Below are 15056 nucleotides of genomic sequence, written 5' to 3'. Positions count from 1 at the left end.
GGAATTGAGGCCTCGACACCCTTTACGCCGCCCCTCTTCCTGCCAGGGTATATGCTTCTCAATGGCTCTTGGTTTTCACTCTTCAGCTCTTCATGGATAATTATTACAGCCTCCTTTTAAAAGGATTTCATATTAATGCCCATTAAAAACTTACGTGTTACGACTTACGTCATATATTCGTATCTGTTTCTTAGAGTAAAGGACATACATACTTTAGAACGTAAATACTTCATTTTCAGTGATATTATAATAATTATTTTCTAACTTTTAACAGTGAATGCTTTGGTCAAATCATTTGAGTTTTTATAATGCTATAATCTGATAAATCAAGTATATTTGTGTGTATAGGTATATGTAGGTATTTATAAGTATACTACACATCATAAAAGTTACCTACTTACAGTAAGTCAGAAAAAAATAATAATATATTTTTTAATTAATAATGGCTAGCCTTCGATCACGGTCGTGCTCTCTTGGGCATTGAGGTCAAAGATGATATTATGTAATGAAATGAACCAGTAATGTTATGAGCTCGAACAAAGTGCTTAAGATATTAATAAAAAAATACAAATAGTTTACTGTACGTACGTCAGTAGAAGTAACGAAATTGTACAATTGCATTAATTAATTAAAACAAGCATCACACTTCCTAGTAATAGTTTTAAAAAGAATAACACTTACATTTTCCTCTCTTCGTTTAGTTTACTGACACTTAGTCTACAATTGCAAGGAAAAAATGTAATTAATTAAGTTTGCTTTCAGTTAGTGTGATTCAATTGTCAACTGTTGTTAGAAAATGAGTCTATATTTAGCTGATATTTTTTGTATGTATCTTACTTGATATGTTCATTGATTATGAATCGCAAATCGATTTTGATGATTCTATTTTAATAAATGCACTTTCGAGACTGATCTAATAACTGGACCACTAAACGGTTTCTTACGGTTACAATCCAAGCTATAAGGCTTTACTTGTACCTTGAATATATAATTTATAATAAAACTGTACTGCGTGTACTAATTATTATGAAAAAAGAACAAATAAATATAAAACTGATTAAAAATTTTGAAAAATATTCATTAATAATTGAAATGCTGAAAAAATTTAAAGGGAAATAAAAAACGAATTAGTATTCCAAAAAATAACAAAGAATACTATTTTATATATGATAAATAGATCACTACTTATTATTTATACTTATTAATTATTTCATGAATATGATATATCCTAATTGAGTATAACGTACGTCCAATGAAATAAATATTAAAACCCATGAATATTAAAGCTATGATGCCTAAATTTTTTTATTAGAAATAACGATTCTAATGAATATATAAAACATTTTAAATTTATAACCCGCCAATAGCAGAATGATACATATTTGAAAAGCGGCTTATTTAACGGTCTGTGAATTTGTGGTGAAATGCTTTGAATAAATAATGAATAACTGGCGAGGATTAAAGGGCGCCCGAAAACTCATTGAATCGTCATCCCAACAGAAGCAGTTCAATTACAATACGATTGTTTCATTATAAATATAAACCTTCTGGAACACGACACAACATACTTAAATTCACTTCATCAATTTTCGTCGATCATGTTTAACGTAATGTGTTTTTTTATTCTGGAATTACTTTATATGATTGTTAGATGTAGTATGTACTAATATGATCTACTGCTATACAAAGACATGTGTTTAAAGAGAATGTTTTATCATTAATAATTTTTCAAAAAAAAACAAAATTTAAAAAGCCAATGCCTTATATTATAAATCTAAGCACAAAAATAGAGATACATTTTAAGTACATTGACACCTGTGTTAAAGATAGTTTACTAAAATATATTAGCCACAGGCACCTAATTTACAAATAGGCGTTGAATTTTGCAATATTCATACATTCCTCTCCAAAGCTGTATCAGGGGAATATGCGGCAACTCGAATACGATACCCACATCTGATATTATCGGGCCGTAACATAAAGTATACAACATACATGAAGTCTACATTGATATTGAGATCATGCTTCAAGTACTACGAATTAGCTTTAACTGGTTACAAAATTATATTTCAATATTATGCGTAAAAAAAATTATTATGTCTATAAGCAAATAATAAAAAGTATTACAAAGCTAAAAGAAAAAAAGCTATATCTACATATATTCGTCAAGCCAATAATAAATTATTCTTGTTAATAATATAGTATAATTATTATAGAAAAAAAGTAACTGAAATAAAAATGTCAGCGCTGAACAAAGCGATTGTTATTTTATTAGGGAAACTGAACTGAAGGTGCTTTATTCTCACCGTTAACAGGAACATAGAGGTTCACGTAGAGACAATCCTCGCTCTGGTTCACGAGCATGGGCAATAATCTTTCGAGTTGACGGATACGAGCACGCGGATGTAGGAGCAACGCTTCTTCACGCGGTACGGCCGCAGGAGGCACTTGCGGACACGCGGCTCCTAATGCGTCTGCCAGTCGAGTCGTACGCCACTGCGATGGGGTCACAGGCGGCATGTATCTGATACGCAATATTACATGTTATATTTATTTTTACATAACTGAGATAACATTTAGAATATTATATAATATTGAACTTAATTAATACCTAAGACTTCCGAGGGGTGGAGTCGCGTAAGGAACACCAAGGTACGCCTCCACTTGTGGATGCGAATGCACCACGATCCCGCGCAATGGTCCGTACTTGGTACGAATCACACGCGTGCTATATTTATGCGTAGACAGAGCGGCTGCGCAACAGACGAGCCACGCGTAGAGCGCGGCGAGGTCCGCGCGCATCACGCGCACGGCGCGGGCGCGGGCGCGGGCGTCGCGCCGCCGGCTACGCGCGCGCTCCCGCGCATCACGCGGCCCGCCGTTCTGCGCATGCACACCGCCCCATACGCCACCAGCTCATCCTAATACTCCTTTCTCGCGTGCTCGCGGCCACTGTTACCATAAATTTGTTACAATATACAATATGAATGTTAGACTAAAATGTAAGTAAAATGTATCTGATGCACAATAAACGTACCCAAATCATGTTTCCGTCTCAATAACGTCATATGATACAATACGGGGCATTAGTTTATTCTGCAAGAAAAAGAAATAAAAAATTAATATTTAATTGTAATTATAAGTACTTAATATGACACTGTATGAATGGACAAACAACTTATTATGTTAATATTTGTATAATTAATTTCCATTTTAATCAAATGTCATTGGAGTTTGCTGGGTGGCGGAACAATGGCGGAGGTAGCGCAAAATGTTTACCTTAACAAACCTAACCCGACGTTCGTATAATTTAATGGAACACAAACACGACAACAACGTCGCATATTTAAACAAAATTTGCCGGCTTCGATTCAAAAGTAGAAAGACAACTTACAATGTTCGTGATTGTTCCTCTTATTAGATGCCAGTAATTTAATAATGACATTATACGGAACGTGCCATACTTAATGCAAAAGAAACCCGTGTTCAACAACGAAAGTACATCAAATTGTCAATTAACAACACAACTACTTAAACATCGAATAAAAACACATTCGAGATATAAAGTTAAGAAATGATTTCTGCACTAGCGGCACGCTCATAGTATTAATTAAATTAAGTACATAAGCTCGCAACGCGCAATATTCGTGGTAGTAATATATAAAACATTGCATTTGCACTCAAACTTTCGCAATTAAATCCGTCAGACCACATGGATACGGCTAAATTTACTGTTTGTATCGTGTTTAATACTTGAAAAATGTAGAGCTACGAAATTTATATTTGTAATTTTAACATTCATATTTTTACAAATTTGAAATTAGTAATTGTAGAAAGAATATTAAATTTGTTACTTTTTACTTGCAAAACTGTTTTATAATACTAGTCTGGTCAAAATAATTTAACGACATGTATTGTATCCTAGAACAGGAATAACATTTTACTGTGTTTTCGGCCTATGTAAATAATAGTATATGCATGACGAGTATTTATATACAGTGGAATGATTATGCAGGTTCTTTTTATAGCTTTCTTAGATGGTATATTTAAATTCCATTTACCTTGGACTACCTTTAACAAATGATTGCAATTAAAAAATATTTGCATTTTCCCTTTTATAAAAGTTTAGCTTTATTAATTTGAAAAAACTCACGAGTATACTCCAACGCTTAGTTAATCTGATTTCAAATAATTTTGTAAGGCTTTTAATTAATATACAAAACAAAACATCCTAAATAAACCTATTTTATAGAGATAAAATCAAAATACAGTAAATTTAGACAATTTTATTTTTACTTTGACAAGGACCATGTATACAGTTATCTACTAGTTCTCTATCTCCTAATTTCACAAGACACATTACACTTTTACCAAACATTATATGTATCTTGTATCTAATAAAATCTTCCTCCGTTGTCTTCTGTGAGAAAATAAACTATCAAAAATAGAGGACAAATATCGTGAGTTAATAAAATCAAAATTGATATAGATACGTCACATAACTTACTCATAAATGATCAAAGTCGTCGATAATATTCTTATACGAGAATATCGTGACAAAATACTAATAGCCTTTTGATCTTTCAGTCAAGAGACGTCTTTATACATTTCAAAAGAACGTATTTAACCGTGATAACTTCGTGAATGAATAGAAATTTATTTAGCAAGGTTTTTTATATGGAGATCAGTAGCGGTATCAGACTGTGCAGCAAAATGTGAAACGACAACAAAGATTCTGCGTGTCACGCGAGTGATTGATGTCCAATCACCCTCGCTCTCTTTGCGGGCCGCTTGCGTAACCAAATAAGCCTGTAAATACCGCGGCCGCCCACAATAAAAACAAGTGTCAAAGTCGAGGATTGTATTGCAGTCACCCCATTCGAAATACGTCTTAAGTAAAAACAAAACAAAAGAATTTAACATAATAAAACATTTGACGATTTTCTAAAATTGTTTTTAAACTTAATCTGCTAATTTTCCTTTTACCGGCAAAGTAACCGTAGAATTATTTTGTCGCTGTATCCACTGGTGCGAAACAAAGCCGATATTTACTTGGTAACTTTCAGCAGTAGCCAATTTTAAAGTGAGTACGAGCTCGAGCGCTCCTCAGAAAGTTCACATACCAGAGTTAATTGCTTTAAGGAGCGTGTTTAATATCTTAGTGGAGGATTTGCTAACGTGTCAACATCAATTTGTGGCGAACATGTTAATCTTTTTCAGTTTGATCGAGCTAGGCGTGTCAAGCCTGCTCAAGATAACACGCCGATTACCCATCGTACGGGTCTGAGCTCGCCTGCAGTAATCAATCACTCGGATTTTAACAGATTTATTTGCATAATACGAGATGCATTCCTTAGATATTGCCGCATAAATATTTCAAACATTTCATACTTACAGAGAGATATAAGTTATTTGTTTCATATAAAATTCCTAGTAAGTAATACTTGTAAAATTCAAATAGGGATTCAATATAAATCAACTAGAAATTCAAAATATTTTTTAAATATAAACCGAATACTCGTGACCGTGGCTATGGTGCTCAAAGCCACTAATAAGGGTATTTAAGAGGAAATTTGAAGAGATTTAAAAAGTCTTTGGTCTTAAGAAGAGAGAGCTGAACTTAAGTAATTCATTTAGAGCAAACTTGCGAGAAAAAAACCTTTTTAAATATATTGCAATACCATCTATCTCTTCTAATATTATTAATGCCCAAGTAACTGCCTGTTACTTCTTCACGCTTAAAATGCTGAACCGATTTAGATAAAAAATTCTGTGAAGATAGTATGAGTTCCATAATATTTACTACATTTTTCTTTTCGCCCTTCAAGGGAGTATATAAAAATAACAATACCTAAAAATAATATCATATTATTTACATTTCCATATATTTTATTCAAACACATGAATTTTTCCATAGCACAAATCAATTCAAATACCATAATTAGCTGTATTCATGTAAACACATGTTCGGGAATCCAAGTGACTTATTAAACAAAGTTCTCACCATTACCGAATGTGCTGGATAATCCAAGTCGTGTAACTCAACGCGCAGGTGTTTACAAAGTGTTCATTAATTACGTAGGAGTAGAAATTTATTTCAAGTAACTTAATTGATAAATACCAACAGACTTGTTATGCCGCGGTTTCATTAAAGAGAAACGCATGCTCACCCTGTAACCAATTAAAGTAATGGGTACAACACTAACGGAGAACGGATGAGGTGTTTCATAAATTACGAACGGTGACGTACGTTAAAGTCAAATTTAATATTGCAAAAAATGCCTTTCTGCGCGTCGCCCTATCGTTAACATTATTTAATTTGATTTTGCCGTAATTAAGAATACCTGACTTAATAAATATGTCGATGAAAATATCGATAAGTTTTGACGAAAGCTGAATATAAGTCCCGTAATAACCTACCCATCGAGTATTCTTCTTTCAAATAGCAATACTTAGTATTGTTGTATTCTGGTTTAATAAGTGAGCCAGTGTAACTACAGGCACAAGGGATAACTTAGCTTCGAAGGTCGGTAGCACTTTTGTGATGTAGGGTATGTCTTATATTTCTTACAATGCTAATGTCTCTGGGCGGTATTGACCACTTACCATAACGTGGCCCATTTACCCGTCCGCCTACATATACTACAAAAAGGTACGAAATAAATATCCATTATTAAAAGCGGAATTATTATTAGAAAGTCAGACGATTAATCTTAATATCTAAAATGTTATCCTACTTTAAAAATAAAAACGATCACAAGTATTAATTACGTTTTAATGAAATAAATGGGTCATAAAGTCACATTACACGAACATCTGGATTGCCACGGAAAGAAACTTAAGGGACTCGGTTAAAATATGTCTTATAACATCAACTAGTGAAGACAGCGATTAAAAGCCGTGCAGAGCACAGCGCGGCCGGACAAGTGGCGGATTGCCTTCATCAATCACTACCAGTCCGCCGCAGAGCTTTAATGGCAATCGCCCATCTCCCACGCCCGCGCCACTCTTAGGCTGACCGTTCACAAAATAAATTGCTTTACACCGCACACGGGCTTCATAACATAATCGTTTATGTATACGATGATCAGTCATGACCGACGACCTCCTGGGATGTCATTGTATTTAGTATTTTTCGCCACAGGCAACACATATTTGTTCGTAATGAGTGAAGTTTTGGCATTGTGACAATTTTTAATATATACGAGTACATATTAAGCGACAAAAAGCAATCAAATTGTCAAACAAGATTTCGTGCGAAATATCTTTTTGTAAATGACGCTCATTTATTTACGCGAAAATAGTATCACAATTTCCATTTGTGATTTTATGGTAGTGACGATTATATAAGGGCATTTTGGTTGTGATAATGTTCAAATGCATTTAAATAACACTTTAATTCACTGGAAAGATCTGAACATGAATACATATTAACATTGTTCAGCATGTGTTTAATTAAATACTATAATTTGCTGCTGTTGTCATAAATTTAAAATCCGAATAAAGGATCCACAGCATTGTTTAAGTAATCACCTATAAAAAATGTCAATAAATGTGTCAGTGTCCAGTTAAAGCAATTATTTAAAAAAATCTCTCTCGTATAGCTCTAAACATTTATTGGAAGTTTAGACTTATTTTCATCACGCTAATTACCTTCTCAAATTCCGTCCTATTGAATTAGCAACAATTCTGCAAACAATTGTTATTTCGACGTTGAAATGTTGTTTATTACGTTCCAAATACGTTGATTTAAACAAATTTATGTAAAACCTAAAAATACGAGCAACAAAGACAATGGATCCTTATTAAAATTGTAATCATCCATTCAATCAGGATAAATAAGTTATTCAGTTTGTAATATTGAAATTTGTAAAAAATAATGTTTTATAAAATTTTAGGAGATGTTTGAAAGCGAAACTGCTAATTGAAAATTTTAAAAAGAGAAATTGCTTTGGAAGTAAAACAAAAAAATGTAGTTAAATCTAATTATTATAGTTTGTCTTTAGTCTAGTGGCTGGGTTATAGAGCTGCAGATCTCAAGATCCTAAGTTCGAATCTTGACCCAACAAAAATTATTTAGTAATATTTTTAAGATTTTCCGTATGGACTTCAAAAAGATAAAATAAATTAAGCCATTTTACATTTGTAAACAAACGGCACAGTAATTGACGACATAATCTAGGAGAAAAATACTAACAATGACGTAAAAAAAAATACGTAAATACATTTTTATTATCACGACATTGAAATGTTATTGCTCTTAAACTCTCAACGAATATCCGGAATAAATGTTTATTTTTGCAAGAGAAACTCAACAATAGAATTCAATCACTCATATGAGAGCGCTGCGAACGATTACGGGTTAATATAACCACTGTAACTAAACTGTTATATACTACTCACATTCGTTGTTTAAGAGATAAAAGATATCATTATATTTCAATGTTATCAAGTTGACTTAGAAATTCTTTATCTGTGTACTACATATCAAATATTTAGTTAAAATTCTTTAAATTAAACATTCAAATATATATAAATCAAAATTAAAAATAGCTACCGTACAAATCATGATCGCGAGGAATGGTGTAAAGAATGCTAGTAGCGCTTCCCTGTTGAATCGCTATTTCGATTCTTTTTGCAGAAACCAGCATTCCTGTCACCATTGGAGGCAATAAGACGGAATGGCGTGACTTTGCACTAATATTCCAGTGTCCAACAGCTTTAATTGCAAAAGGAAAGAGAATATGATTAATAAAACATATTTGCGTCATTTGTTTGCTTCAGCGCTGTGGACATTTTATTAACTGTATATATAGACCAAATCAATTCTTAAGCTGAGATAGCCCAGTAGATAGACCGCGTGCATCTTAACAGGCAAGCACCACTATATATATGAGCTTAATTTATGTTTATAATACATATCGTGCTGTGTGGTGAAGGAAAACATCGTAAGGAAACCTGCATATGCCTAATTTCATCGTAATTCGGCCACATGTGCATTCCACCAACCCGCATTGGAATATGTTCCAAACCCTCTCCTTGATGGATGAGGAGGCCTTAGCCCAGCAGTTGGAAATTTACAGGCTGTTACTGCTTTACTGAACATCGCGTATTATTATTGTTATATTAGTATTTATATTTTATGCAATATCTATAATCCTTAGCTTAAATAGAGTTCTGGATTATACTTTAATCCGTTTAACAAAAATAAAATCGGATAATGTAGCATGAAAAATTTAAATTTATATTTATAAGTAAACATTATATTTATAACTATTTATAGTAAACAGTTATCGTAGCTATGTACAATAATATGATATAAATTTACTCCAGTCCCGTGTTAGACGACATATTCAATAAAAAAAATTGTACGATAAGTTGTAAATTTATAAAAATTACATTTATTTGCTCATACATTTAATTTATTATTAAAATTTATTAATATTAATGACGAACTTTACAAAGTTTTTATATGCATATATTTTAGAAAACTTAATTCTAATTATTTTTCGTCCGTTATTTATCTTTATTGATAAAGGAAATAATTTATTTATATACGCAAAAAATCCATTTTACTAAAGATAAGAAATAAAATCAGAACGATAACGACGTAACTATAAAAGAACGATCCCATTTAGCTATCTGGGGCTAAGTGCTACTCTGATTTGCATAGGAAATTGTAATGAAACTCTAGTCCATCTCCGAGATTCATTCTGTGACGCTCTCCCAAGATCCCTTTCCCGTTGATAAGGTGCGACGGGGCGGATGTTGCGGATGTGGAGCACAATGCATCGCGGCTGTGTACGACACTAATGGAATATTAATGAAAGAGACAGTCATTCTTGTGCTAAACCTCACTGTTAACTCGCTCCTGTGACGACACTGCACGTATACTTATGAATTCACTTTAATATATGCCTAAACTAACTTTTCAAGTCATAACGCAAACCAAACAAGAATATTTATTCCTGTTAATTAATTAACTAGCGACCCGCCTCGGTTTCGCACGGATGCAATACTGATATCAAATATTCTACAGATTTTTTGTTTATTTACGCACATTAGAAAATTATCAGTGTTTATTTACTATATTGTCCATGTCTTATATACAAAAACGTTCATCTCAAATCGCTCTATTTATTAAAAAAATACGTTGCGTAATTTTATAGATCTAGGTTTACGTAGTAACAGGAAGCGGTATGCGACTCTGTTTTAAACTATGTAATGATGAAGCAATTTCGACTTCCAGATTTTTACGCAATTTTCGATATTATATCTTGTTATATAAAAAATCTGTATTATAGTTATAACTGTAATCTTTCTAAATGAATCTTCGCGTGGTATAATACAAGCCATTCAAGTATTCGTATCGACTCATAAATAATGTATAAGCGTTATTGTCCGTCCGAAATAATTATTATTATTTACTATTCATGAACTGTCTAAACTATGATGCCTAGAGACTTTAAATACAAAAATGTTTGCGAAAGTGAAGCCGAGCATTAAGGAAGGATTTTCTGGTTTATTATTATAAGAAAGACGCTGCGCTCCTTAATCTTCCACTTCATACAATCGACCCGACAAGAATAACATATCATTCTTTCATTTCATTCTAGGACAACAACATAAATATGTTCATATACGTTGTTGGTATAAACAAACGAATGGCCCTGAAAAGCCTTCATATAATTTTTTCACTTTCATCGATTCGCGACGCATAACGTGTTTATATGGTATATTTTGGTGAACGTTCACGGCTACGTGGTGGTAAGTGGTCACCATCGCCCATAGACACATTACATCGTCATTGCGCCACCAACCTTGGGAACTAAGATGTTATCCCTTGTGCCGGTAATTACACTGGCTCACTCACCATTCAAACCCGAACACAACTCAAGCTCAAACTCAAATTACTTTATTTAATACGGTGCATTACGCTTACTTATTGATAGTCAAATAAACACTACCATCGCTTCAGAAAAGGATATACCCAGACCTGGGAAGAACCGGCGAAAGAAACTCATCAACAAACGATACTGAGTACTGTTTTTTGGAAGTAGAATATCTAATGACTGGGTGGTACCTACCCAGACAGCTTGCACAGCGCCCTACCACCAAGTATAACTAATACTTGTTATATTTTGTATGAATTTCAATATATTTATACTTCTTGTAAAGGACCTTAATTATGGTTCTAGTACTAAAACTCGGCTGAGCTCGCCGCAGAATCAAAATTTGTTACTCCTCATCGTTAGCTTATCTCGAAGTTTAATGTTTTCACATTATTATAACGTTACAAAGTGCTAATAGCAATATAATAGGGTAACAGTTTACATTTGGCGTTTAACAAGATTAACATAAGCTTAGTCTTCGAGGAATTTAATAGCGATATTTTACTAATTAATGTAGTTTTGATTACAGTAAATATTTATGAGATTGATGTCAAGTTATTATTTAGAAAATCTTACAGAAATGATACGTTTAGTTCTATACTAAATATAAATAATCGGTATTATTATATAATCCGGAACAAATATCGCCTATGGAGATCAAAATGCTTGTCATCTGCGCAAAATATGTCAAACAATACAAGAATGTATATAATAACGTGTATAATCTCTATTCGGTTACTCTTGTATACCCATATAGGACGGGTCAGCCACTAAAGACGATTGAAAAGAAATCAGGCCCAGAACTGTCCTTCTCTAAGCATAAAAATGTATAACAGCCTACTTCCTAACTACTAACAGAAAATTTACTAAAGGGATCCAATAAATATGTGCACAACTCGGGATAAGTACCCGGGACCTTGAGTTCTGCAGCCTGATCAGCTATCCAAAAGGGCAACTTGATATAACAGCCAGTATGTAATTTTAAAAACAAGTCAATAGACATTTGTGTAAGTCATGAAATTATGGTTCCAACTCCAAGATAAGGTATCTTTACCTTAAAAAATATGACATGTAATTTAATATCACAAGGAATTACAATTATGTACACTACTACTACCTACCTCTTTATAAAAAAAAAAAAACAATTCAACGGCTTAAACATTAAAAATGGCCGCCAAATGTTAGGCATAAATTGACTTTTTGAAATCATTTAAAATAATAATAATCACTAAATATGAAACAAGATAAATATAAAATAAACATACATAACAACGAGAAAACCGGCGGAGAGTGTTATGAGAACGTCAAGTCGTTTCCCGTTACAGCATTTGATTCGGTCTTACCCCCAAGGTGTCCCAATATATGTCTCACATCAAAAACAACAATAGTTATTTTTTATTATTTTATTTAAGGTTAAGATACATTAATTCGTGTTTATATTTTCTTCATTTTGTTCAAATATTTCTATATCATTCTAAGGACTGATTGTTCAATAGTTAAATAATCAGCAAATTAACTAATCTAACTCCATTTTTCAATAGCTATTTTTAAGTCTAATACTTCATTCTAATTATTTTAAATTATATATATTATTAGAATTATAACAAATTACTGCCGCCATTTCTTGACATTCTTTTTCTTACAGGCCAGTATCAAACATTCGGCCAGTATTAATCGTGAATCGACCTACATATGTTCCTGTTATAATATTCATTTATTTTTATTCAGTTTTTTCCAAAGACGATTTAAATCCTTGGTTTTTTCCTTTCTCGTCAATATTTGTTTTGTAATTTCGTTTTTACTTTTGTGATTCGGCATTGTTTTAATATGAAAACAATCAACGAAAATAATGCGGAGCCAATTTCGATAGTATGTACTTTCGTTATTCCATTACTACTATTCTATTACTTTCGTTATACTACTACTAGACAGTAAAGTAAAGAAGGATTCGGCCACTAATAAAAATAAAAATACGGTTCGGAAGGATATTAATAAATATTCTTTTAAATCACATCGATTGCCGAATAGTAAACACATTAGAAACACTAAGACCATGTTGATACAAAAAATATTACCAGAAATAAATTGTCTGTGCAGCGGCAGGAGATTATCTTGCCGTGAATAGTAACGAAAATGTCCATAATTTCTAATATTCCTTTGGAAAAATAAGAAATAACCTCAACCTAAACGTCAAAAGTCTAGTTATCTATTGAATAGACGTTTATCTGGCCGTCAAAGAGTTCGGATAGATTTATTCCTCAGTTAGCGGCGCTATTGACCAAATAGAGCCAATCTGGCGATTGAAAAATTCTATATTTTGTGATCTATCAAATATATATACTATCTAACTGACTTTAATTTTACTTAAACACCGTAAAAACAACTTTTGTTATTCGTTTTAAAACAAATTACCTATACAACAACAACAAACAACAACAGCCTGTAAATTCCCACTGCTGGGCTAAAGGCCTCCTCTCCCTTGGAGAAGGTTTGGAACATATTCCACCACACTGTCCCAATGCGGGTTGGTGGAATACACATGTGGCAGAATTTCTATGAAATTTGTCACATGCAGGTTTCCTCACGATGTATTCCTTCGCCGCCGAATACGAGATGAATTATAAAGACAAATTAAGCACATGAATCAGCGGTGCTTGCCCGGGTTTGAACCCGCAATCATCGGTTAAGATGCACGCGTTGTAACCACTGGGCGCTCTCGACTTGAAATTACCTATAATATTGATAAATTGTCAGTCGCTTTTAAATTTAATTAGATTAGTTTTTTGATTAGTTATAACGTCAATAATATGTCATATTATCACCCCAGTTGCCCACGAAGTCGTGCAAGGTGAATGCAACATTAAACTTAAACACAACGTAAACAGAGCTACACATAAATGCTTCATTATGAATAAACGTACTATTTATTCACAAACTCTTCGCATTAAACGTTACTGGTCCGCCTCCGTGACGTTATACTCGTACGTAGTCTTTATCAATAAACGAGCTATATAACGCAAGTATTATTATTTTTTCAAATCTATTAATCGAACGCTCGTTTGTTTCAGTGATTATTGTGCTCACACAAACAAACTCTTCAACTTTATAGTATAGTAGTAGTCGCCTGCGACACGTGTCAGGCAATAAAATAGTCTATAACCTTTCTTGGAGTTCTAGTTTGCTTCAGAGCAAATTTCATCAAATTCGGTCGGTCGTGAGAGAACGACAGACAGACAAACAGACAGACAGACAGACAGAGTTACTTTCACACTAACGACAAATCTATTATTTTTTTTATTATTAATAAACAAAATCAAGAACCGAAGCAATATCCTTGTTAATTGTTATCGATCTATCGACACAAAAATTCGCTAATTTTCATCGCATTTATAACAAAAAGTAATATTCATAAGCATAAATCGCGAGTATCTTTTGACATAAATAATTAACGATCGGACATTGACAGGTCATTAATCAGCCATCTTTTACAAGATAACTTTTATTTGTTTCACGCGAAAATAAGCTATTCCATTTTCCCACTGGCTCGTGAAATTGATTCGAAATGTAGAAAGAATATCCTTTCAAAGAGATTATATAAACTTGATTGCACTCGAGACTTGACATTTTAATGCTAGCAACATTATTTTCAGTGCGTAGTTTCAAAATATTCTTCTGTATGCAAATTTATTCATGGAATATGTGGAAAGATTTTCTCGTGCGTTCTATGAACGAAAATAAAATAACGTAATTATAATTGAACTGTCATGTCGTATGTATTACTGTTTAGCCTTTTAATTAACTTGTGTAGCCCCATTTTTCAGCCTCTTAATTCGAATAGCTAAAAAAAAGGTTCGCGGTGTTACATGATGTATTATATTACTGGGTGACTACACTTTTTTTATTAATCGATAAAAATATAATGAGAAACCAGGCAAGCAAATGAATCAACTGATGGTAAGTGGTGACCATCGCCATAGATGCGGACATGTCTTTAAATTTAAAGAAAAAAAATCGTATAGAAAAGTTAAGAAAATTATGTACTTAAATTCATCTAAAATTATTGAGAAGATCTTTGCTATTATTTAAACGTAACAAAAAATGACATGAATGAAACGATTTTATTTTTTCTTCAACTGATCCATAAATCATTTAAGATGGGAGAGT

General features: G+C 32.8%; 1 protein-coding gene across 1 annotated transcript in view; it reads right to left on the bottom strand.

Moving 5' to 3' along the window:
* LOC124531294 (neuroligin-1-like) overlaps positions 1-15056 on the bottom strand; it is a 62927-nt gene that overhangs the window by 16228 nt on the left and 31643 nt on the right. The window contains exons 2-4 of the mRNA XM_047105808.1: positions 3038-3096; positions 2612-2952; positions 2307-2524 (exon numbers count right to left, since the gene is read on the bottom strand). Coding sequence (XP_046961764.1) covers positions 2307-2524; positions 2612-2802 — 409 coding nt within the window. The 5' untranslated portion in view covers positions 2803-2952; positions 3038-3096. The remainder of the gene's footprint in view (positions 1-2306; positions 2525-2611; positions 2953-3037; positions 3097-15056) is intronic.

Source organism: Vanessa cardui, chromosome 7, assembly GCF_905220365.1.
Source record: "Vanessa cardui chromosome 7, ilVanCard2.1, whole genome shotgun sequence".
Lineage (NCBI taxonomy): Eukaryota > Metazoa > Arthropoda > Insecta > Lepidoptera > Nymphalidae > Vanessa > Vanessa cardui.
The sequence above is the reverse complement of the archived record's forward strand: the minus strand, read 5'-3'. Positions and strand labels throughout refer to the sequence as shown.